The sequence below is a fragment of the Papilio polytes genome, unplaced genomic scaffold (assembly GCF_000836215.1).
Source record: "Papilio polytes unplaced genomic scaffold, Ppol_1.0 DF820678.1, whole genome shotgun sequence".
NCBI classification, from domain to species: Eukaryota; Metazoa; Arthropoda; class Insecta; order Lepidoptera; family Papilionidae; genus Papilio; species Papilio polytes.
In genome coordinates this window covers 617,401-641,962 of record NW_013528526.1, presented here as the reverse complement: position 1 = coordinate 641,962, position 24,562 = coordinate 617,401, and the positions used below count along the sequence as shown (strand labels likewise).

Below are 24,562 nucleotides of genomic sequence, written 5' to 3'. Positions count from 1 at the left end.
CTTATGTTGTAGGATTTTGCCAACTTAAGGAAGTCTGCTTTTTGAATAGCAGATGACATTTCCACTACTATTGGTTGATTTTTAGTTTGTTTTGTTTTGTTTGTTGTGTGTTTGTTGTGTTAGTTTGTTGTGTTTGGCTTCAATCTCGTTCAGTACATAATTTACCCATACCTCATACATTGGCAAGGATATGAACTAACGATATTTGCAATGACGGTGACATAACATAAAAAGCTGCAGTTTGCGCCGCGTCAGAACTGAGCTCCTATTCTCGTATTATGTGGATTTAAATGCGTATTCCTCGGATAATAAAAACGTTCATATCGCCTTTATATTGTGGTTTCTATACTGTTATAGTAGCGAACAAAACAATTAATAAAAAAAAGAAAAATGCAGTTTGTAATACTACCACTGCTAGTAACTTACAAGAAATAAAGTCCCTGAGACGGTGCATCTTAAAATAAATTAAACAATGCTCACAATGTATAACTATCTCTCTTTCTCTTGCTTAAAATACATCTTTCATCTCTCTCATGTAACGGAATCATCGTAAATGTGACGCTTCTTTGAAATGATTAATTTTTATTTAAAAATAATTGTACATAAACGCCAGACTTACAACATTGTATCCTAAAATAGTTAAAGTACCACTATTGGTCTAAAGCTCGAATAGATTGCAACATACTGTAACAAATATTATTTGTATACACGAAACAGAACCACTTCCTACTTAACTGTATATTTTAGTTCTGTTAATGCAAATAGCATTAAATACAACTAAATAAGTATCATATATCCTTTCTGATCAAGAGGAAAACATGATAATCATAAATCAATCATCAAAGTAATATTATAAATGCCAAAGATTAGATGGACGCATGTTTGTTAGAATTTGTAGTCTAAAGCAGAACGGATCTCGATGAAATGTGGCACAAATGTAGAACATAGTTTTGAAGAACACATATGCTACTTACTAAGTTTTTGTAATTCCGCGTGCACGGAGTCGCGAGCAATAGCTATATTACATATAAACATTTATTGTTTTCAAGCTATCTGTCATTTATTTTACAGTTAACTTCTTTTTCTATCCATCTTTCTTAGAACTTATCAATCACATACATATCTTAAACTCTGTTTATAAGGTTGTCTACAAAATTGTTTATTTTTCTCAGTAATTTAAATTTTCGGAGTCCGTTCTATATTAGTTCGTGTGGCGAGTTGACATCTTGCACATGGTTTCAACTTGTTGCGAGGTATAATTGGTCGACCCATATTCGCTCGACGTGAATATACTTCGGATAAGTCACGAATATGATAAACGGACGGATAATAGGATAAAGACCAATATCAAATTCATTCGGGCATGAATAGTACAGTGCATGCATTATTCGAAAAACAAAATAAAAAGGTTTAGTAATCAATCGAGAAATTGAAATGCCCAATTAGTGTAGAAACACCAAAAAATCGTCGCATTTTCTTCTCGACAGGCAATTTACATCGGGAATCGGATGGGGGTATTGTCGCGAAACGAGGGTCACTTACGGTGACCTGATTTACCGTAAATATATGATTCTGGAAGCCCGTACGCACGGATTTATTGTCTGGCCAATTGTGTGCAATGCAAAACGTTGCTTGTTTTTATTACGTGATTGCAAAGATCACATCATTACCTAATACGAAATAACACTATCTACTTTCAGAATACGACTAGAGATACATAAAACATATAGAAGAAAGCATAGTTGACACTACTTGAAATATTTTTACATAATCTCACTAGCGCTACCTAGTGTTCGATAATTTAAATCACAAACAAATAATTCAAACACTGAGACGCGTCTCGGTATGTCATAGAGATATTACCGTACAGAGAAGTTACCGGTGAAAAAACGTGTTCTCTATATCTAGTCTATATATTTCTTAAAGCTTTGACACATAAATTATGTCACATACGACTGGGATGTCGTGTCGCTTCTCCGTCATAACTTTCATAGCTAGGTTTACTGCCGACGTTAAAACTGACTACAATAAATATTTGTTTTTACTGACAAATATGCTGACTTTAAAACTGTACATTTACATACGCAGTATTGTTTAATTTTCGATTTTTGCAGAGATTTCAATTTTTATTAGACCCAAGTAGACTGCAATTAATGGACTCTTTTTACGTGCGAAATTAATACATTTTTAGTATAGGCTTATATGGCTTCAAATCAGAACTTTTATGTAAAGTAAGTCATTTTTTTCGGTTACTCACATTTCATTACTTTATTAATATTAAAAACTAGCTGTTCCCATGCGGTTTCATCCGCGTAAAATAATAAAAACTTTATTTTATTGTTTACATTCGTCAAATTCTCAATTGCAATTGTCAAAATTACCGTTACCCTAATAACCTAATTTCTATAATTTTGCAGCGTGTAGTTTATGATCCCTTTCCCACATGAAGGTTTTTTCCAATTTATTTACCTCCTAAGTTAAATGGCGTGAAAATATATAACCTTAAACGTGACGTTAGTGTAGGGCTTTTTATTAAAAAAGGGATTATTCAAAAATATGCTGTTATTGCTGACATCTTAGGCAACAAAGAAGTATGTGTTTACGCTTTATTATAATAGTATAGAAAATCACAAATTAATCAATATTACGAATTCATAAAATGTACATTAAACAATAAGGAAGAAATTCCAAGAAACAAAAAATATCACCATCGTAAAACGTTTTAGACGATTGTATCAAATTTCACGAAATAAATTCGTTTCCTCTCAATACGGGAAACAACTTTACGGAATTTCCTCGAGTTTTAAATTTCAATAATCCCTATCAATTCTATTAAGCGTCAAATTGCTCGGGTCTTCGATAGATTTAATTTTCCTTTTACCTCTATTTATCAACGAGCTTTTTCACAAAAAAAAAAACACGAAGAATTAAGGATTTTTAGAAAAAAAGTACGTGACTATCGATTGTATTCAATTTGTAAAACATTTGTGTAGTACTCACATCGAAAGTGGTCCAATACGACCGGTCTACAATTGTCCGTGAATAGCTCACTATTCTGAAAGATTTATTGATATTTTCTCGCCAACTCAACACTATAATGAATACCTATTTGTTTAAAAAAAGCTGCTTTAACAGTATTTAAATGTATAGGAAATTATTCCACATTTTACCTAATTTCGATCGTTGGATGTTTTGAAAATGTCTTCGAGTCTGGCTGACGTTATTTGGTGACACGCGTCTCCAAGATTTTTTTATTATTTTACATATTTTGTTGTCGGCAAATAATTAAATTACACTTACCAATGTAAAAAAAAAATATCTATTTTCAATGGATATTTTTGAGTTACGTACTCCTAAACAGCTGAACGTATTTCGATGAAATTTGGTATAGATATAGAGGATAATCTGGAAGAACACATAGGTCACTTACTTTAGATTTTTTTAATGCCACACGCACGATGTCGCGGGCGAAAGCCTATGGTTTACTTTCGTTTGCTATATTCAAAGACAAAGGGTTTAAAAATGAATTAAACCGCAGGTATTAACCTCGTTATAGGATAACAGGCCATATGACCGCGTGTTTAGGTCGAAATTTATTATATAGTTAAACTTAGCGCCGCTTATAGGAACACACAATTATCTTGTGTGCAGTTGTCATTAACAAGATCCGTCTGCGAAATATTTTCACATCCGATCTCGTACAGGTCAACGATTTACACGTCTAAAAATATAATTTTCTCTGAAGTTTAGCACACTGGATAACGAATTTCACTTTATATTTAAATTTTGTGCAATATAATTTGTTTATATAATATACCGCTGAATCATTTAGATTAATCTTATTTAATTAACATTTAAGAATAATTAATTAATTTGATTTTTTTTACATTTAAACACTTTTATTTTTTGCTTTTCTACACTTTCACTTTCCATTTGATTTCGATGTTGACATACGTTCTAAAACCTTTTCACTTTTGCTTAAACAAAAAAGAACATGTTCGATTTTCAAAAAGTTCAAATTTTCGACTTGTATGCGTCAGTCCGCGCGCGTCGACGCGTCGCTGCGGCCGCGTCGACGTTGACTGGACTCCGCATCGGCTGTCTGCCAAAGAATCCAAGACTGAAAAGTTATATTTATGTGGATATGACCGTTTATTCGCCGGTATGACAAAAACATCTAAATTTACATATCACTAGGACTCCAATACGATTGTACTATTATCATTCTCCAATAACTAACAATATCTTAAAATGTCAAGTTAACAACTCTAAAAAATTAAAAGGTTTTTAATGTTTACATATATTAAAAAATACTTACAAAACTACACATTTTTGTACTTTGTATTATATTCATTTAATTCTTATGTTCTGCCTAAATTTATCTATGTTGCACATATCCTTCTAAGTACATCGATTGCATTGCCGTGCATAGAGTATGCGTCAAAAATATAACAGCGTCTGGACGGGGCGCCTACCAACTTTAAGTAATAAAGATAAATTAAGCATCAAACAGATATGTTACGTCAAGGAAAAACTTTGGCATCATTTTTCAAAACATTTACCATCAACCGCATGAAAGTTTTTCAAATTTACTATATGTTTTAAACATGTTTAGACGGAAAATTGTAATTTGGTATTGTAAAAATAATTAAATAAATTTAACGTTTACAAATTAGAAGTAGAAACTTTTATTTATCAATGCCATTGGCCGATTCATATGAATTGAATGGCGCATAAAACTTTTGTAAACAACCGACCAATAAAACGTTGGCGATCTCTGCATTGATGGCCGCATACCTACACTCAAGTGTAGACCTAAAAGACATCAAATTGCTTTCAAAATGTTATGAAATTTCTTTGCAATTATGAAGTGGAAAACGAATGTAGGTCAGTTGTGATGACCCAGGTTAGACAGGTTACCTAGACATTTGAAAAGACTAAAAGCTCAAAAACGTTTATAGCTGCATTTTACGTCACTTTTCAACTGCATTATTTTACGTCCAAATTCCGGCACTGGCTTGCATTTTCTTGTTTAAAATCTAATATAGCAGCTTTTGTAATATATTAAAATTGCTAATTTGAGTGCTTCATAATCTTTATTTCTAAACATTCACAATATTATTTCATAGTTTTGAAATATTCCTTATTTGAAACTTTATCTTCGATCGTTTCTTCATAAAACGGTAAACACTTAAGAGAGGGAGTTAAAACCAATTAAAACATCTTAAAACGGAATAGAGTTCGTTTTAAATTGTTATTTTATACAACTATAGATAATTTCTCTTGGGTCGTATATGTTGTAGTTTAATTTGATACGGTATTAGTTTTATTTACTGGACTAGCTGTTCCCGTGCGGCTTCATCCGCATGACATTATAAATACTTTCTTTTATTATTCACATTCAATTTTGCTTCCTTGATGTTGGCAGCAACTTATGCTCTCTTTCCCACATTAGGATTTTATCTAAAACATTTACGACCTAAGTTTAATGCCGTGAAAATATATAGCCTAAAGCGTGATAAGTGTAGGGCTTTTTGTTAAGAAAAGAATTATTCAAAAATATGCTGTAATTGCTAACATCTTAGGCAACAAAGAAGCGTGTGTTTACGCTTTATTATAATAGTATAGATAAATCCCGTTATTAGAAATTATTATTAGAAATGTAATGTAATTTGTAAGAGACACAACAACACGTAGATCAAATGAATCAATCTCCATAAATTGTATCTCCTATTTCTGGCTACATTCCAAATGAATTATTATGAATTAGCAAAAACTTGTTATTCGTATTTTCTTTTGTAAAAGAAAAATATTAGACAACCAGCGATCCATCCCAGCTTTGCCAAGGTGGCAAATAATTTTCATATTCACTCTTCCTGTTAATGTAAATTACAACCTACTAGCTTTCGCCCGCGACTCCGTTCGCGTGGAAGTATAAAAAACAAAAGTGAGTAGCCGATGTGTTCTTCCAGACTATCCTCTGACATGTATGCCAAATTTCATCAAGATCCGTTCAGTCGTTTAGGCTACAAACTATCTAACTACGTCGTAATCTTTGACTCCAAAAATCAAACAAAAAAAATGGTTCCCACCTGCAAGCACTACCTTTCGGATAAACAAAGAATTATAAAAATCGGTCCACTAGCATCGGAGTTATGCCGTAACACAAATAAAAAAAACATACAGACGAATTGAGTGCCTCTTTCTTTTGGAAAGTCGGTCAGAAATCTCCTGTGATTGCTGACGTCTTACGCCACAAAATAGTGTGTGTTTACGCTTTATTACATTACTATAGATACATAAATAATTTACATAAATTAATTTGACTAACCTACTGGAAATATGTTACAAGTTGGAGTTCTAAAGTTTAATATAACAAGTTTCTACGTGATAGAGAATATTGCCCTTCCGCAAGCGGCAGGAAGTATCGCGGTTACATTTAATATCCTGGCAATAATAACACTACAAAATAGGGTTGTGCTTCTTGTTTGTCGATAAACTAAAACTAACTATTAAAAACAAAGTTGGATCTTCTTATTCTTTTTATCTACATTGCTGAAGATCGTGCTTGCCCTGGTAAGCCTTTACCGTTTCATCTACCAGCTGCCTCCACGCCGCCGTTCTTCGGCTCATCTCATGGCAGTCGGGATGTTGAGTCCCAGTATGGACTGCACCTGATTGGTTCATCGGGTAAGTGAACAAAAAGTTGGATAAACACCCGTAATTCAACATATTAAGTTTTAATAAAATATAAACAAAAACAAATTTTATTTTGATTTGTTTGTAGATATACGTAACAATGTCTTAATACATAATATAATAATTACCTGGACATCGAAATAATAAATGTTTTAATAATCAGTATAAAGAGTAAAAAAAAACATTTTATTATTCTGAATAATAATATCATTATTTAGAATGTACTCTAGAAAATGATTTAAATCACCTATGCTAGCTTCATAATATTAAAATATCGATAGTTAAGCACATCACCAATATTGCCATCTTTGTTCGTACTTTTATCGATGTGGTGTAAAACTCACGCTGTTTCTAAGCTTCCTTAACAGCTGGGTGCCTACTCGATTGTTACGTCACCTTTTATGTACAAAGTCGAATACTAAGAACAAGTAATAATTATTATTCAAACCGTTATGAACAAATTGAATATGACAAGCAAATGTAGGCGTCATACATATTTAGGAGAAAACATGTTTTAAAACATTAAAGGGTTACCAAAGATATTCGGATTTCGAATTACTCGCAGGTTGAATATAACAACTGACATAAAGGATGCAAAAAATAAAGTATTTGAACAGTCAGGAGTAGGCTCGGTCCGTCTGGAAAACTGCTTCAAGCGCATTAAGTAAATACTACATTTTGCAGACAGCGAATCAGCAAAATAACAGGCGAATAACGATTTGTTTGTTTGTTTGTTGTTTGATTTGTTCTTCAACAAGTTGCTGGATTAATTTTAGCTTAAAAACCCTCCCATTTACGTGAAAATCCCGTAACATTTTTGAGTTTTTCCAATCAGACTACTACAGTAAGGGAGATTTTTATTACTGCCAGTATTTTAACTGGTTTTTGCGTTAACTGAAAAAGTATTAATTAAAAAACCGATTACTGTCATGGAGATAATCCGCAAAACGACACTAAGAGCTTGCATAAGTGATTTCTCTCGTTTTAATACCTATGAGATTTTTAATTATGTAAACAATTAAATTCGCTGCGAAACAATCGACAATCGCATAACAGTTGTGCGATAGTTTAGTCAACGGTGTGAACCTGCTCTAAAGATTTAACCGACTGGTCGTCCGACAGATCAGTCGAGGAGTAACGGCATAATCCTACCGATTGTCGGTCGAGTCGTCGGGAGTTGAGCAATTTTTCAATCCCATGAAAAACTTTTTTTTCTCTATAAAATCCCTCAGACGACTTTCTATGCGTTCGAACAGAGTGCGCTTGGAAACGCGCGTAATGAGAGTTAACATTGACTTTAGAGAAACGGACTAGGCACACCTCCACTGTTATACAAAATATTCGCAGGGGGTGAAGATCTAAATCACATTCCCGTTTCATACATACGTCTTTATAAACACCTAAAATTAATTCGCACACTTACGTTTTTTTTTTCTTTTTTTTATAACATAAGGTGGCAAATGAGCAAGTGGCCACCTGAAAACGCCACAATGGCGAAGCGACCGCTGCCCATAGACATCCGCAATTGCAGATGCGTAAAACGCCACAAAGCAAGTTTGGAATTTTATTATTTTTTTCTTTGGCAAAACATACGCAAGATTGACAGGTCCAGTCTTTTATATATCAAAGATGACCAACAATTAACTAGCCGGTCAATTAACACGGGGATTACGTAGACTGCGCTACTCTATACTTACAATAGGATCGTTCATGTCAGACACGACAAGTCACGATAGATACCTCATGTAAGCTTTACCGTACGTTGGCACCATTCGATAGATTAGTAGGAGTAAGATATCTATACTAATGTTATAAAGAGGAAAACTTTGTTTGTTTGATTGTGACTCACAAACTATTGAGCCGATTTAAAAAAAAAATCACCGATTTCACTTCTTCATTATTATTTTTTAATTTCACGCGGACGGAGTCGCGGGCTAAAGCTAGTTATAAATTTTTTTTTTTTATAACATAAGGTGGCAAACGAGCAAGCGGCCACCCGAATCCGCCAAAATGGCGAAGCGACCGCTGCCCATAGACATCCGCAACTGCAGATGCGTTGCCCACCCGTATACGACGGAGGGGGAGACGCACATAAAGAGGACATTTCCCCTTCCTATGCATCTCCTCCACCGTCAAATCCTCTTCCCCTTTCCATCCTCTTCTTATAAGAAAAAGGTGGTAAAGAGAAAGGGATTTAAATTAGGCCTCCGGCACCACACTCATCAGACGAAACACGGAATTGCTTCCATTTCACGCCTGTCTTCTGTGTGGTCGAGGTGTTACACCGGGCGTGCCGGCCCTGCAGTGCTAAGATGTTAAAGCGGGCACTACCACTGTTTAATATGTCCGTTTTAGTAGTTACTATTTTACACAGATTTTATATATCACAAAGCCACTGTCATCTAAACTTTCATCTTTTAAGTGAGTTGAAAATCTATACAAATATTAAAAAGAGGAAAGATTTGTATTTCTGTATGTATTGAAATATCTCAAAAACTACTGAGACGATTTCAATTTCTTTTTACCATTAAAAAGCTACGATATCAGTGAGTAACATAGGATATGTTTTTTTTTTTTATTTTACGCAGGCGAAGTCCCGTCTACAGCTGGTAATATATTAAGTCACAATGGAATGTATACATATTAAATTTATTTATATTATCTACTAAATAATTTCCTTGTCATGTTATATAAGTGGTTCTTGGGTACGTGTACAGGAATTAATTGCACTAGTCAGATCCTCCGCCGTTGCTCCCGGCACGTTAATTTATATGGCATTAGCCTCGGATTTATCCAGGTTTAAAGTTGGCAATTAATACCAACTATCGCAATGGTCAGCTTAATTGAGGAACACTTCAATATTACACACAAATTTACATTCAAATCAGCTTTCTAATGTATTATTTAGAACTGGAACTCATATTTAAAAACAACTATGGTTGAAAACCAGATGTCTTGCAATTATGTTTTTTTTAAGGAAAAATCATGGAATAAAGGTCATAAAATATCAAAACAAACCTATTTAAGTTGAGGTTCATCACCATGTTATCTTTGGCACCATTTACACTGAATCCTGAAACAAAAACAATAATTTCAGTATATACATATAGATGGCGTTGTATTAAATTTATTATAATCTATACTATTATAATAAAGCGTAAACACACACTTTTTTGTTGCCTAAGATGTCAGCAATCACAGCATATTTTTGAATAACTTTTTCAATCTTCATGTTTTTTCAATAAATAGCCCTCCACTTGCGTCACACTTTAGGCTATATATTTTCACGCTATCAATCTCAGGGGGTAAATATTTTGAATAAAATCCCTAATGTAGGAAAGAGACCATAAGTTGCTGCCAACATCAAGGAAACAACATTGCCAAGGTTTCTCATGTCATGTCATTTTGACATTTGCTATTTCATGCGGATGAAGCCGACAGGAACAGCTAGTAAAACATTGAAGTAACGTTATTATAACTTACAAAGTGCAGATACGACACGGGATACGACTACATTACGCAGCGTCCTACAGAACAATGGATCACATTTAAATGCAACAGTAACTGTCAGGAGGATTATAGGTTTTTAATAACTAAAGAGTTGGCGCGATTCTGTACTTCTTTTATTACCCTGACTTTATTTCAAAGGGATTGTGCATGACTGTGAATAAGACGAGCTATTCTGTTGAGTTCGAAACTAAGATTCAAAATTATTAACGGACGAATTCAGAAACGTCATATAAATAAGGTCACTGAACTCCAAATGCATTTCAAATTTTGACGTCTAACGTGTTGTAAACGACGTTTACGACGCGAAGTATTGAAGATCCGGTACAATATTTGGCCGCAAGTAGATCAAAGAATTTGAGTGACCAACTCAAATTCAAGAAAAAAATACAAGAGAAGTATAAAGGTGGTTCGGGGAGGGTTGATTTCACACGATTTCGCTGATAGGTGCAGGTTGCATCACGATGTTATTCCATATTGTATACAATGTTTTGCCCGCGACTCCGTCCGCGAGGAATTAAAAAAGACAATAGTGAGTAGCCTATGTCTTCTTCCAGACTATCCTCTACATCTATACCAAATGTCAACGAAAGCCGTTCAGCCGTTTAGGCTACAAACTGTAACAAACATCCATCCATCTAAACTTCCGCATTTATAATATTAGTATTAGTATGATTACTCGTATACAGACATATAATAAATTGGGAAATCATGACATTCTTACGACAAAAATATGTTAGCATTAGGTTCCAAATGTGTCCAAATTAATAACATAATAATTTACTTTTCTTTCCCACGAACTCCTTATTCAAAGATTATTAATTACTTATAATATTACTATAATTAATAGATAGTAAACGCTTAGTTTTTACCGGACAGGACGTCCATTATAATATGCAGCGGATGTTAGAGCTTCTCTATCGATCGACAGACTGACGTGGAATTAGGGTTGTCAATTCTTAAAAAAAAATTAACTCGAGATAAAACATTTAAATGAATACTTACGAGTCCAGTCAACTGTTTACTAATACTACAATAGTGTTCAAACGTTTTGTTTACTTGTTTTGATACAAATATATGTTTCTATTAAATATTTATAAACATATTTCAATGTAGTATTATTCATACATGAATGGTGATCAACATCTGTTAACTGTATAAGAATCTGTTTCACCGATAGTGGATAGGAAATATATTTCCTCGACTGTAACCCTATATTTGTACCACGGCGAGACATTCGCAAACACACAAATCCCCGGAAGCAATTAGTACTCAGCTTAAAGTACTTTGATATGATCTTACTCGAAACGACTAAAAATACTTAAATGCAAAAAATCGCAACTTAAAAACGCTTTAAAACTGTTTAAAATTAACAAGGTACGTGATAAGTTAGTTTTGTAGCAATAATGCAGGAAAATACTGCATAAGTCAGATTTTATAGCTATACTAGTATTATAAAAAAGAAATATTTGTATTTTTGTATGTATTCGATTTACGTATAAACTACTGGGCCGATTTTAAACATTCTTTCACCGTTAGAAAGGTAATTTATCTGTGAATAACATAGGCTATTTTTTATTATTTATTAATATCACGCGGACGAAACCGCGAGCAACAGCTAGTTATTAATAAATGCATCATTTAACGTTAGACTCAGTGGAAAACTTCTCTTCCAAAGTTATACGTTATATGGTATTGAAAATTTTTAGATATAATTACTATTTTTTTTTAATAACATAAGGTGGCAAACGAGCAAGCGGCCACCTGAATCGCGAAATCGCAAAGCGACCGCTGCCCATAGACATACGCAATTGCAGATGCGCTGCCCTTGGAGGAGACGCACATAAAGAAGACATTTCCCCTTCCTATGCGTCTCCTCAACCGTCAAATCCACTTTTCCTTCCCATCCTTTTCTCTTAAGAAAAGGGATCCTCTTATTTGATAATCTGTTTACATCTAGGTTAATTATCAAGATTTATTCAGTTTGAACATGCCTATAACCACAAGCACTACTTTATACGTGAAAATAAAATTTTAATAATTCATTGATGCATTTAACTTTAAGTACATCAATTACAGAAAACAAAACAGGCAATGAAACGCAAACTATCAAAAACTTAGTCATACGATTTCCCAAGTTGTTTGTCTATACCTTATTGCTTATTTATGGTTTCAACGTAACTCTGAAACACTTTCTCCGCTGACTTTCACCTCATTACAAGAGACAAAGTCGCAAGCGGGTGCTAATGAGGTAGAGAATTATTATTATAGTCAAAGGCTTTCTTAATAACTACATCCCATACAAACCCATCTTTATTTCGCACATTGTGACGTATTTTATCGCATTATCATTTTAAAGCCAGCTATACACGTTCAATTCTAACTTTTCAACTAAGGTTAAAGCACAATTTGCTATCAATGAAATTGTACTATGTTCTTGCCCTTTCTATGGTCAATTACAATTTCTAGATTGTAAGGTAACTTGGATAGACATTCGTCGATCCCGCAAACCGCAAACGAAGAATAATTGCGTGACCGCATTTGGTATACGACAGTTTGCCGTTTGAGTCATTGACATTAGATCGACTATTTTATCTTAGAAAGAAGATTAAATAAAAACTTTACACTCAAAAGTATTTAGAATAGCTGTTGCTCGAAACTTCGTCTGCGTGGTATTAGAAAACAGACGAACTATGTAAATAACGTGTCCCTTGGGAACCGGACATTGTTCGGGGATGACCCTTATCCCATGTGTACTCCAGACTTTGTTTTATATCTGTGCCAAATTTCAATAATATATGTTGAACCGTTGCAGAATTATCGAGTAAACATCAAAATACGAAATTATTACCCACGGGAACCGTAACTATTTCCGGGATAAAAGTAGTCTATGTGTTCTTCCAGACTATCTTCTACATCTGTACCAAATTCCATCAAAATCTGTTCAGCCGTTTAGGCTACAAACTCTAACAAACATCCATCCATCCATCCATCTATCTAAACTTTCGCATTTATAATATTAGTATGAAGTATGATAGTATGACAAGTATGATAGCTGTTGCTCGAGTCTTCGTCCGCGTGAAATTAAAATGTAACAAAAAATATAGCATATGTTACTGATAATGTAGCTTTTTAATGGTAAAAGAATTATTGAAATCAGCGTAGTCTTTGGCTTATTTCAGTACATACAAAACTACAAATTTTTCATCTTTGTTATATTGGTATTGAAATATAGATCAATTATACGCGTATAGAACAGGAAAAAAACAACGTCAAGGGAAATTAGAAACATGTCCAATGTTGGAGAGTGAAAAGAAATAATTATTTAAACGTATTTCAGACGCATATTTAAGATGTGTTTTTACGTAATAACATAAGGCTCAATGAAGAAAAAATGTTGAGGATTTTTAACATCAAAAACCATAACGCACTCAGGTTAAAACCGTATACAAATTTAAACTCCTATGAATGAAAGGCTGCGCCCAACAAAACGCACATACAGACGTATTTAATTCGAATGTACTATAAAAAGCGTGTTTGTACTGTTTGTTCGTGCGGCTTGTTAACTCGGAGCACAAAGTTTGACGACCTCTTTTAACCATGGTACACACGCGAACATAAGTTTGAAAAAGTTTTAGACCTTATTATAAACAGTATACGGTTCAGCGATTACCTTTGATATGGTATAGACGTTTGTGTGCGACTGTACTTACAATTTTGTACGGGAACGATATTTGATTCGCCATTACGTATACTTCAATAAATGCGTTCAATGTAAACAAGTGATTGATATATTCATTACGTAATATATCATGATGAGATCTTATTCATTACAGGATGAAAACTCGATATTTATTCTACGTAGAAAACAGACACCATGTAGTAATATTTCTAGTATTGTTTATTTTCTAGTTCGTTCGAGAACGTTCTATTGGGACCAAGTTGCCCATACTCTTACCAATTAATAGTTGAGATATCTTCACATAATCTATACATATAATAAAATTGGAGTGTCTGTTTGTATCAAAAGAAAAATTCCAAATTTCGGGAAGATGATGTATTTGCTCTACTGATATTGTAAATCGCATTTATATGTTTGTCTGCCTGTCTGTCTATCCGCAAGCCGCGTTTGTTCCGGGTAATCTTGGAAACGGCTGGACCGATTTCGACAGGACTTTCACTGAAGGGTAGCTGACATAGACAGGCATATTCTAGGCTATTTTTGTTGACCGACTTCCCAAAAGAAGGAGGTACTCAATTCGTCTGTATATTTTTTTTTTTATCTTGATATTATGTGGACGAATAAGCCAGTCCAAAAATAATCATGCTTAAAAATTTAAGAGCAGACAAATGTCTTTGAGTGATAGGTATTTAATAATCTTATTTGGTTATTTATTCAATTGATTTGTGACTTAAGTTTGCTTTACAAGTGTAGTTTGCTTGCTCATAGAACAGTATCGAATTCAACTTATTCAGCCATGCAGTAAGTATCGCCTCCGTATTGTATTGCGTCTCTTTATAACACATATCGTGTTACGCTTTGTAACGATAGGTATATCGTACACCGCAACTTCCCCTTTTGAACTAGGGACTTTAGACTTAGACTATGGAGTAGTTTGAATACTAAAAGGTGCAGGTTTTTGTCTATTACTAAGAGCTTAGTGCAGATTTCTTTTACTTAATCTAAACCAAGGAACTTCCTACTTAGATTGACGACTCTAATGGCAGTGACCTTTACTCTTTTGTTTTTTCTTGAAAAAAATTAGGTTTAAAACTATCTTATAGCGCTGTTTGATATGTGGTTCACATTTTTTTACTTTGTATGAATCACACGTGTGACGTCTAATCTATTTAAATCGGATTACTTTGTGCCTCTAAAATTAAAACCAGTCGGGTACCCGTTAAGTTGGAGGCCCCTGGCACTTAGCCAGGACACTGTATTGTTTTGTAATGTGTAACAAATGACAACTGATTTTTCTGATTAAAAAAAATATGATGATCGTTGTTTTTTTAATTGTGAAATTAGATACAATTCAAAGACTATTTCAGAGTTTATATTTCTTCGATTAGGGTTAGAATTTTTAAGTCCTCTTAATAACTTCGATATAATTATTAAGTTATTAAAAATATATATATATATATAATTATGACAAATAAAAATAAAAATGAAAAGGCATCGAACCCTTTTGTCCTTTTGCATGCGCTAACAAAATAGAAGTGAATCAGTTGAATCTAATTTTAAAACTAGTCCAGAGACTGTCACTGAAATAATATTAGTTTGCTCTGTTTGGGAATACGAAAATGTGAACTAGTCAAGCGACTTACTTTAACAAACATATGCAAGTATTAGAATTAGAATGACATATAAGAGTACACTAGCTGTTCCCATGCGGCTTCATCCGCATGAAATTATAAAAACTTTATTTTATTGTTTACATTTAAAAAATTCTCAATTGCAAATGTCAAAATACCAATTACCTTAATATGATTGGCAGCAGCATATAGTCTTTCCCACATTAGGGTTTTTATCCAATTTATTTACTTCCTAAGTTTAATAGCGTGAAAATATATAGCTTTATAAGCGTCACGTAAGTGTAGGGCTTTTTATAAAAAAAAATATTAAAAAATATGCTGTAATTGCTGACATTTTAAGCCACAAAGAAGTGTGCTTACGCTCTATTATATCAGTGTTGATAAAATGGTGCTAACAAATAAACGTAAAAGACCTGAAATAAAATATCTTTGATTATAAATTATGGTGGAATTTAGACCAATGCGAACACTTATACTAACACGTTTACTGCGGCAAGTAAAATCATAATTCTTCATCTGGTGCGGCAGTAGGTCAAATTGCGCCTCCAATATTTCCGCCAGTGCGTGGCAGGTCTTTCTAGACCCAGCATTAGGATAAATTAAATTGCTATAGCTTTGTGGAAACATAATGTATACATGTTATGTAATATATATACGTGATATAATCGTTTCGCACTAGCGAGAGGGATATAGCTTCGTACACACCAGCTTAAGTACCGCGTCAGGTCGAAATCGGCCTGTACGCAGTGAGCGTGTTAAAAAACTTATAATCATGTTCTGTAATTATTATTATCTACTAGCGATACATGTCAATCATGTATTGTGTACTCATTTCTTCACATTCCCAGGGATTTGATCCCACGACCTTTTAATAGTATACAATTATTAGATTTAGATTAATGATTGTTAAGTCGACATGATGGAATTTAATTCCTGGATTTTAATCATTTAGACAAGGAAATTACACGTTCGAAATAATACATTCTTATTTTATGGATACGAAGCCAAGAATAATACAATTCAATTCAATTAGAACATTTACTGGCTACAAAGGTAAAAGAACGAAGGAAGTATGGACGGATTGTGTGAAAGAAGATATGCTTAAGAAGGGAGGAAATTCAGATACGATAGAGCCTACCTAAGACCCTCCGTAGGGACAAGGGCATGTCGATGACGAAATTTACTATTGGAACTTTAGATTAACTATTGTGATTTTCAAAGACGATTAAAATAGTACGATATAGGAATAGTAGAGTCTATTCTGTCGTCTAGGTCTAAATAGCAAGATTAGTATATTATTTTCAATTCACTATTCGCCTTAAAATAACAGTTGTTAAATTAGAATAGAATCTAAGGCATTCCCTTTCAATAAACGTACACAAGGTGATAAAGCGAGGCTAAGGTCGAGTTGCCTTTTCGCTAATTCGATTAGCAAGATCTGGAGCCGACCTAATTACCTTTACCATTTCAGTTTATTAGACTAATTTCTTGCGCCTTTGCGCCTTACACACCTACCTACTTAGCTCTCTTTGTTTAGTATTTAGGGTACTAACTTTTATAACGATATTGTGTAATACTGTATTGTAACAAGACGGACGTTAGTTATGAATGTGGAGGTACACCGGTAGAGGTAGACCTAGAAAGAGATGGATTGTTTGCGCGAAAGGTGACATGATCAAGAAGGAAGTGACGACTGAGATGACGGATGATAGAGTTATTTGGAGGACGTAAACCCGGTGCGCCGAACCTACGGGAATAGGATAAGGCAGGGGAAATGGTGATGATGTGTATTGTCTAATGTTCTCAATAAAAAGGATTAGAACAGAAAGGTTTAAGCAAAAGAAAAAAAAAATAAAAAAAAAATATCGACAAATTGAATACCTCCTTCTTTTGGGAAGTCGGTCAATAAATAGGTTAAGTATAAAGGAAAGTAAAACGAAGTCTCTTTTAGTGATATAAATTGAAAAGGATGAAAATAAGAGCTAAAAATCCGCATTCTTGTATAATGTATTCAAAGAGTTATGCGTAATAACGTTTTTAAAGAAATATTTATGTAGTTACTGCATCCTCAAAGCTGCAAGTTTGTAATTCTTAGAACAACGTCGTGTTTGTAAGTTAACTGAGTCACTGTTATCATAAAGTTATCTCGCAATGTATGTGAGAACGTCTATTGTAGATAACAAAATTAGTTGCTTGTTAGGGAATCATTTAGTACTTGATGTTCATATAATTTGACTAGTTGTTGCTCGCGACTTCGTCTGCGTTGAATTAAAAAAAATAGCATGTGGTACTGTTATTATACATTTATATATGATACTTAGTGGTTACGTAGGTTTTTAATGGTGCAAGGTTTTTTTAAATCAGCACAGTAGTTTTTGAGTTATTTCTATACATACAAAAAAACAAATCTATCCTCTTTATTATTATAAAGTAAAGATTAGTTTTATTAGTATACTGAGTTGTCATACGTTATTTTAGAGTGTAATCTATATGTACTAAACATCCAGATACCTTCGGCTAATCTGGAATTACGTGGCATCTAAAGGCAACCCATATACAGTTCTTCTACTTTGTGGAGATCACTTCGATATTCCTGGTGTTCTATTACCCCTTTCTCATATAAAAACTACATAACATCTATCCAAGCTTTCGCATTTATATCATTAGTAAAAAGGTTTTACCCTTAATTCAAGTGTCCAGTGTGAACTACTAATTAAAACTATTTAATTTCATATTAAAAAGTATTAATTTACTAAAAACAAACAGTTTTTTTATACAAAAAACTCAATCTTATTCGATTAAAAAAAACAATTTTCAAATTCCAAACTTAACAGGAAAAATCTTTATTCTCGAGATCCTACCTCGATAGATTAAAATAAGGATTACTTTATTACTAACTATGAAACTTAAGCCATTCGGTTCTAAATTATCCATAGTTCCATTACATTAAATGGATTAAGACGCACAGTGAAGCGTCAAGTCTCATTGGCAGTAGTAATCGAGCTGTGTCTGTTAATTTCACACGGTGGCATCGAACCTGCCTTCTTGAACTGAGTTAGAACCATGTCTAATTTACTATTAATAAGACTGTTCCACATTGGTTGATTAAGTCTTGATTTAAAATGGTCGTAGTGACGAAATTTATACAGAAACCAAATAGACGGTGTAAAATACATTTCAGTTTCCAATAAAGTACCTAACTATAGTTTAATTTTTTAATTGCCATTATACGGAATGTTCCGTCCCTAACATCTTGTCATCCCTTCCTTACAAGTATAATCTATTATAATAAAGCGTAAACACACACTTCTTTGTTGCCTAAGACGTCAGCAATTTCAGCATATTTTTGAATAATTCTTTGTTTAATAAAAAGTCCTACACTTACGTCACTCTTTAGGCTATATATTTTCACGCCATTAAACTTAGGGGTAAATATTTTAGGTAAAAACACTAATGTGGGAAAGAGACCATAAGTTGCTGCCAACATCAAGAAAGCAAGGTTTGACACATGTAAACAATATAATAAATTTTTAATAACTTTACGCGGATGAAGTCGCGCGGGAACAGCTAGTGCAGTATATTATGTAAAAATGAGAACGCAATGTGCAGCAGTCGCAAACTGCTCAAGGTGTGTCCCGACACTGAGAATTCCACGTTCCGCGATCCACATTATTATTTCTATGAAAATCGATTTTGTAAAACGAATCTTAACATCGAAGAATTTACTCTGAAAGTTTTATACAAAAAGTCTAATTTTTAGTTTGTAATATAGATAATGTTTGAATGATAAACATTATCTTTAATACAAACTAAAAATTAAGATTTATTTAAGGCCAATAGTCTTATTTAATCTTATTAATATTAAACGAAAGTTTAGATGGATGGATGGATGTTTATTAGAGTTTGTAACCACTATTACCGAACTGATCTCGATGAAATTTTATACAGATGTAGAGTATAGTCTGGAAGAACACATAGGCTACCTATTTTTGTATTTTTTAACTCCAAGTGGACGGAGTCGCGGACGAAAGCTAGTTGAATGATATTGGTTTTGTTATAGTACTTTTTAATTACATCAAATCATGTATTTAAATTTACTTGGCATTTTGCAATCATTTTTTTGTCATTTAAATTCAATATTGGATTGTATTCCGCGGCAGGTGCGCTAACTGGTGAATCAAACAGCTGTCATTTTATTATTAAAGATTTGATTGATTATTACGATAGCATTTTGATATATTTCATTGCGTTTTTAATCTATCTGTCTGTCTGTCTGTCTATCTATCTATCTGTCCTAACAAGTACAACTACAATTATTTGCAGAATCGTTTGATAGTGAAGAAAGCAAAATTTTAATGTTCACCGGTGGAGATGCATCGCATCACTGCCAGACTAAAATACAATTACGTCGACCACTGAGCCGAATATACCTGGATAACAACGTCTTGGGACTTTGTGTAAAACAAATTGGTACCGGAACATCCCTAAACAAAAAGTCTGCATAAAAATCTCACATTATATCTGTTTTCTGGCTGTGTCTATGTTATGTTGCCGTCAGATTGTTTAGTAATCGAAGGTTAAAAGATACCAATTTATGAACTTAACGTCACATTGTGAACTAGACCTAAAAAGGTAAGTCTCCTGTTTTAAAAATGTATAAATTGAATCATGCAATAGAAGTTAAGGGGAAACCAGCGCAGCCTTCAGTGTCAAGTTGGAGGCCGCATCAGCTGAGCCTTATCTTTTTGGCCGAAAACTGTTTATTTTTTATTTATGTATATTTTTATTTGTCTAATTCGTTAATAAGTTCTATAAATTTTTTGTATTCTGTTTTTTTTTTTATTTTTCTTGGCTAAAAAATAGTGTTTTATTTATTTAAAATCGGCAGCAAATGTTGCATACGGAAAAGAATTTTTTTTTTTTAAATAAATAAATTTAACTGCAGAATACTAAACACGCGAATAAAATCTCTAGTTTTTAATATCAAACCCCATGTAAAGGTGGATTGTTAAGATTCCATTGTGTGTAGCGACTTCTTAGACCGCAGTTTTACAACCCTAATTGTCCTCTTAGACTGCAGACTCTTAGAGAAAATAGAAAAATTATGCACATTGTGGTTACCTCTCTAACTGTTAGTTTTCATAAACTACCTAAACCTTTTAGAATGCCAAATCAATATAAAGTCAATCGTCTAAAGTAATTTCAGATGACGCAAAAAAATATTAACTTTGATAATATTCTATTGTTTTAACGCACAAACCTTCTCGACCATCTTCAGCACTACAATGCTTCATCAATATCTGTCCCGATATTTTTAAGAACGCTAAAGGGACAACACACACGAACATCAGACAAACATACAGATTTAAAATTCGATATATGTTTATCTATACTATTATAATAAAGCGTAAACACACACTTCTTTATTGTCTGAAATCTCAGCAATTACAGCATATTTCTGAATATTTTTTTTTTATTAAAAAGCACACTTACGTCACGCTTTAGGCTATATATTTTAACGGTATTAAACTTAGGGGATCAACATTTTGAATAAAAACCCTAATGTGGGAAAGAGACCATAAGTTGCTGCCAACATTACGGAAGCAAGATTGCCATAGAAAGGTAATTGGTATTTTGACATTTGCAATTGAGAATTTGACAAATGCAAACTATAAATTTATAATTTCATGCGGATGAAGCCGCACGCGAACAGCTAGTAATGGATACAGAATGTTTTTTCAGGTTGTATGTCTAGACACTATTTATTATAATAACGTGGTCTGATTTGTGTTTCCCACGTTAAGTTCACACGCGGGTCACACCCCGTGAGCAGACCCGATTGTTCCTCAAATAGGCCTCCGCAGGGTGCCGGGTGCTGCGCCGGCCCTTGACCCCGGTAGTAAGACATTTTCCAATTCAATACTATTAACCGGTCATATTGCTTAAACTGAGGTTACCCTTGTTTTCGATCCTGTTTTCAGAATAATTTTTTTTAAAGGAGATTATGAATTCGTTTGGATTTTTTCTTATCCGGCCCTGGTGAACCTATTTTGATATTTTTTTAATTACGGTACTCTTAATACTGACCAGTTTCAAAGTAGAATTTTCTATTGTAATTTACACTTTTTATCTTCTTTTAAAAATACTGCAATAAAAAAGGGCAGCTGTATATGCAGTTTAAAGTGGGAAGCAGGTGCATACCTTTACACATGTTTGCAACTCTAAGGGCTTATTATCTCAAAAACGAATGCCGAATATTAAAATATTGACAGATGGCGAGTCCCTTTTTGGCTGCGAGTAAGTTGCCTGAAGTCAATTTGCTGAACTAAAATTACAGTTTTAAAACTTAATGTTTACCATTCTTGTATCGATTAGCTATAATTATTTATTTTCAGATAACTGGTACATCAAATACTTATTGTGTATAAAATAGAGTTTAACTTAGGATCTGTTGAATTCTTTTAATTCTAGATTCGAGTGTACTATCTTTATGTCATGGCGATTTATTTTCCCATAGCAATTAGACGAGGTTCTGTAAACAATTGACAACCGTAATACCGAACCATTAAACTACACGGTGGTGGATATCGATTTTAAATTGATTTTACAACCTTCTAAAGGTTGTTTTAGATTGAAAAATTCAGAGATAAATGCTATAAAATTAAAATAAACTTACACAGTATATAATCTCAACAATAACCAACTTTATACAGCCTTTGGTAAATTCGCAATTCATTTATTTGTTTAAAAACCAATAAATAATTTATTAAAATGTATAAACCGAACATTCTCCGCTTAAATTTGTTATTTGACTTTTCCCACCCGTGACAAAATAGTAAAAAGTATATACGTAATTTATGATATTAATAATCTCGTACAGTTCTAGAAAATATACTATCCGCCTTAATGCGTATTGTCAGCTTTTTTATGGCTTCAACAAAGACGACCGACGCTTTCCATGTCATGAAAGAACGGGGTCATTTTACATTGTCATAAGAAAAGGTTACGTCTTGTATTACGTAATCAAAATATCGTTAAAAATCAATAAAAAAGTTGTAGTTTATTACAATTGCATTTTAAAAATATTGAATTAAACTTTGTTCCTAATACATCGGTATACAGTAGACCATTTTATCGTAATTTGCTGACTCACTAATATGCAAAAACCGAACACGCGCTGCCAACGTACACTAGATTGTCTAACCTCTAAAGGAGCTCTGAGCTCTGATCACGTCACTACCACAAGCATTGTATGGTTTTTGTTATATCTTGTCATATTTCTATCTTACTTAGATTAAATGTTAATTTGCATATCTACGTGCTAATATACTTTTGAATATTAAATTGTGTCAAAATGTAACTTTAGGATGGCTTAGTTCATATAACAAGACATCGTATGTTTTAGTGAAATTGATGGATTGATCATGGAGTTTGTAGCCCAAACAGCTGAACGGATCTTACTGAAATTTGGCATAGATGTAGAACATAGTCTGGAAAAACACATCGGCTACTTGCTTTTGTTTTATTTAATATCACACGGACGAAGTCGCAGGCAAAGCGAATTTTACTATAAAACAATCATGGGCGCCAGGCTGAAGGTGTCATCGGCTGGCGTAGTTTATAAAATCTTCGTAAATACGAGCAAAATGTATCAATCTATAAAGGTAATATTCGTATTCTAAGAGACACGTGAGAATACGAAAATACGGTCAATCATTGCTCAAAATGGAAGTAATAAAAGTTGATCTATAAATTATACAAGCGTTATTTCCTAATAATATCAACACAACACGCAACATTCGTCACAATACGCCAATAAATTCTATAAAACACACGAATATTTTACCTTTTACTCACGACTTTTATGCAATCGGATTGCATGTTCAACCTTGATTCACTTATGCAGGCGACCTTTTCTTAACCTAGATGCCCGTAACTTTGTTGTCAACTTTTATTTTTTATTGCAATAAAAACACTTGACTTTGTCCAGACATCTATAGGGGTCATTGTTTAACTAATAAAAGTGAATGAACTATGGATTATAATTAGTTTGTCTTCCAATTGAAGACAAATATAACCTAACCATTACTTTGGACAAAGCTCTTGTTACTTCGTATTTAACCCGAGTGTAATACCCACGCTTACCAAAAAGGTATGCAGTTAGGTAACACGTAATATGGATACACATTTAAGATCTTACAATATCATCTTTCATATATTCCATCAATTAGTAGATTAATTTAAGACATCAAAGCGCAGCTCATAATCGTACAAAATATTCCGACTGCTTTAATTCAGCAAAACAGGCTGTTGCGAAATAAAAGTCTAGACCAAAGTTATTACATGGAGTGTACGTGCCGTATATTAGCAAGCATATGCGAGCATGACATGGCTACGGAGACAATGAACACAAAAGTCCGCCATCTTTATAACCTTGACATCAAGTCATATTGCCACCGCTAGCGTAATTTCGAGCTATGTAAAACAAAATGATAATTTGTAACTAAAATATTCATAATCAAACATCTTTTAATCAGGTCTATACTATTATAATAAAGCGTAAACACACACTTCTTTGTTGCCTAAGATGTCAGCAATTACAGCATATTTTTAAATAGTTCTTTTTTTAATAAAAAGCCCTACACTAGCGTTACGCTTTAGGCTATATATTTTGAAGCCACTAAACTTAGGGGGTAAATATTTTGGATAAAAACCCTAATGTGGGAAAGAGACCATAAGTTACTGCCAACATCAAGGAAGCAAGGTTGTCATGTCATGTGATGTGATTTTGACATTTGCAATTAATAATTTGACATGTAAACAATGAAATAAAATTTTCATAATTTTATGCGGATAAAGTCGCAAGGGAACAGCTAGTCCTTGATATTTTTATAATGGTTAAAACCACCCCGTGAAATATTTTTCGTCTCAACTATAATCATCTGATATTTTTCGACCTGTCAACCTGTATCATTTCCAAAGAAATATTTCTCCATACTCATAAACATAAAACACAAAACACTTTACAATGTGTTCTCGTGAA

General features: G+C 33.4%; 1 protein-coding gene across 4 annotated transcripts in view; it reads right to left on the bottom strand.

Moving 5' to 3' along the window:
- The window catches only part of LOC106110325 (tight junction protein ZO-2-like), a 90,059-nt gene that overhangs the window by 62,953 nt on the left and 2,544 nt on the right, over window positions 1-24,562 (bottom strand). For all 4 annotated transcript variants that reach the window (XR_001226077.1, XM_013292092.1, XM_013292097.1 and 1 more), the window contains exon 2: window positions 9,718-9,772. Coding sequence is in view for 3 of the 4 variants with exons in the window: in XM_013292092.1 (XP_013147546.1) it covers window positions 9,718-9,772 (55 nt within the window). In the remaining variant the exon portion in view is untranslated. The remainder of the gene's footprint in view (window positions 1-9,717; window positions 9,773-24,562) is intronic.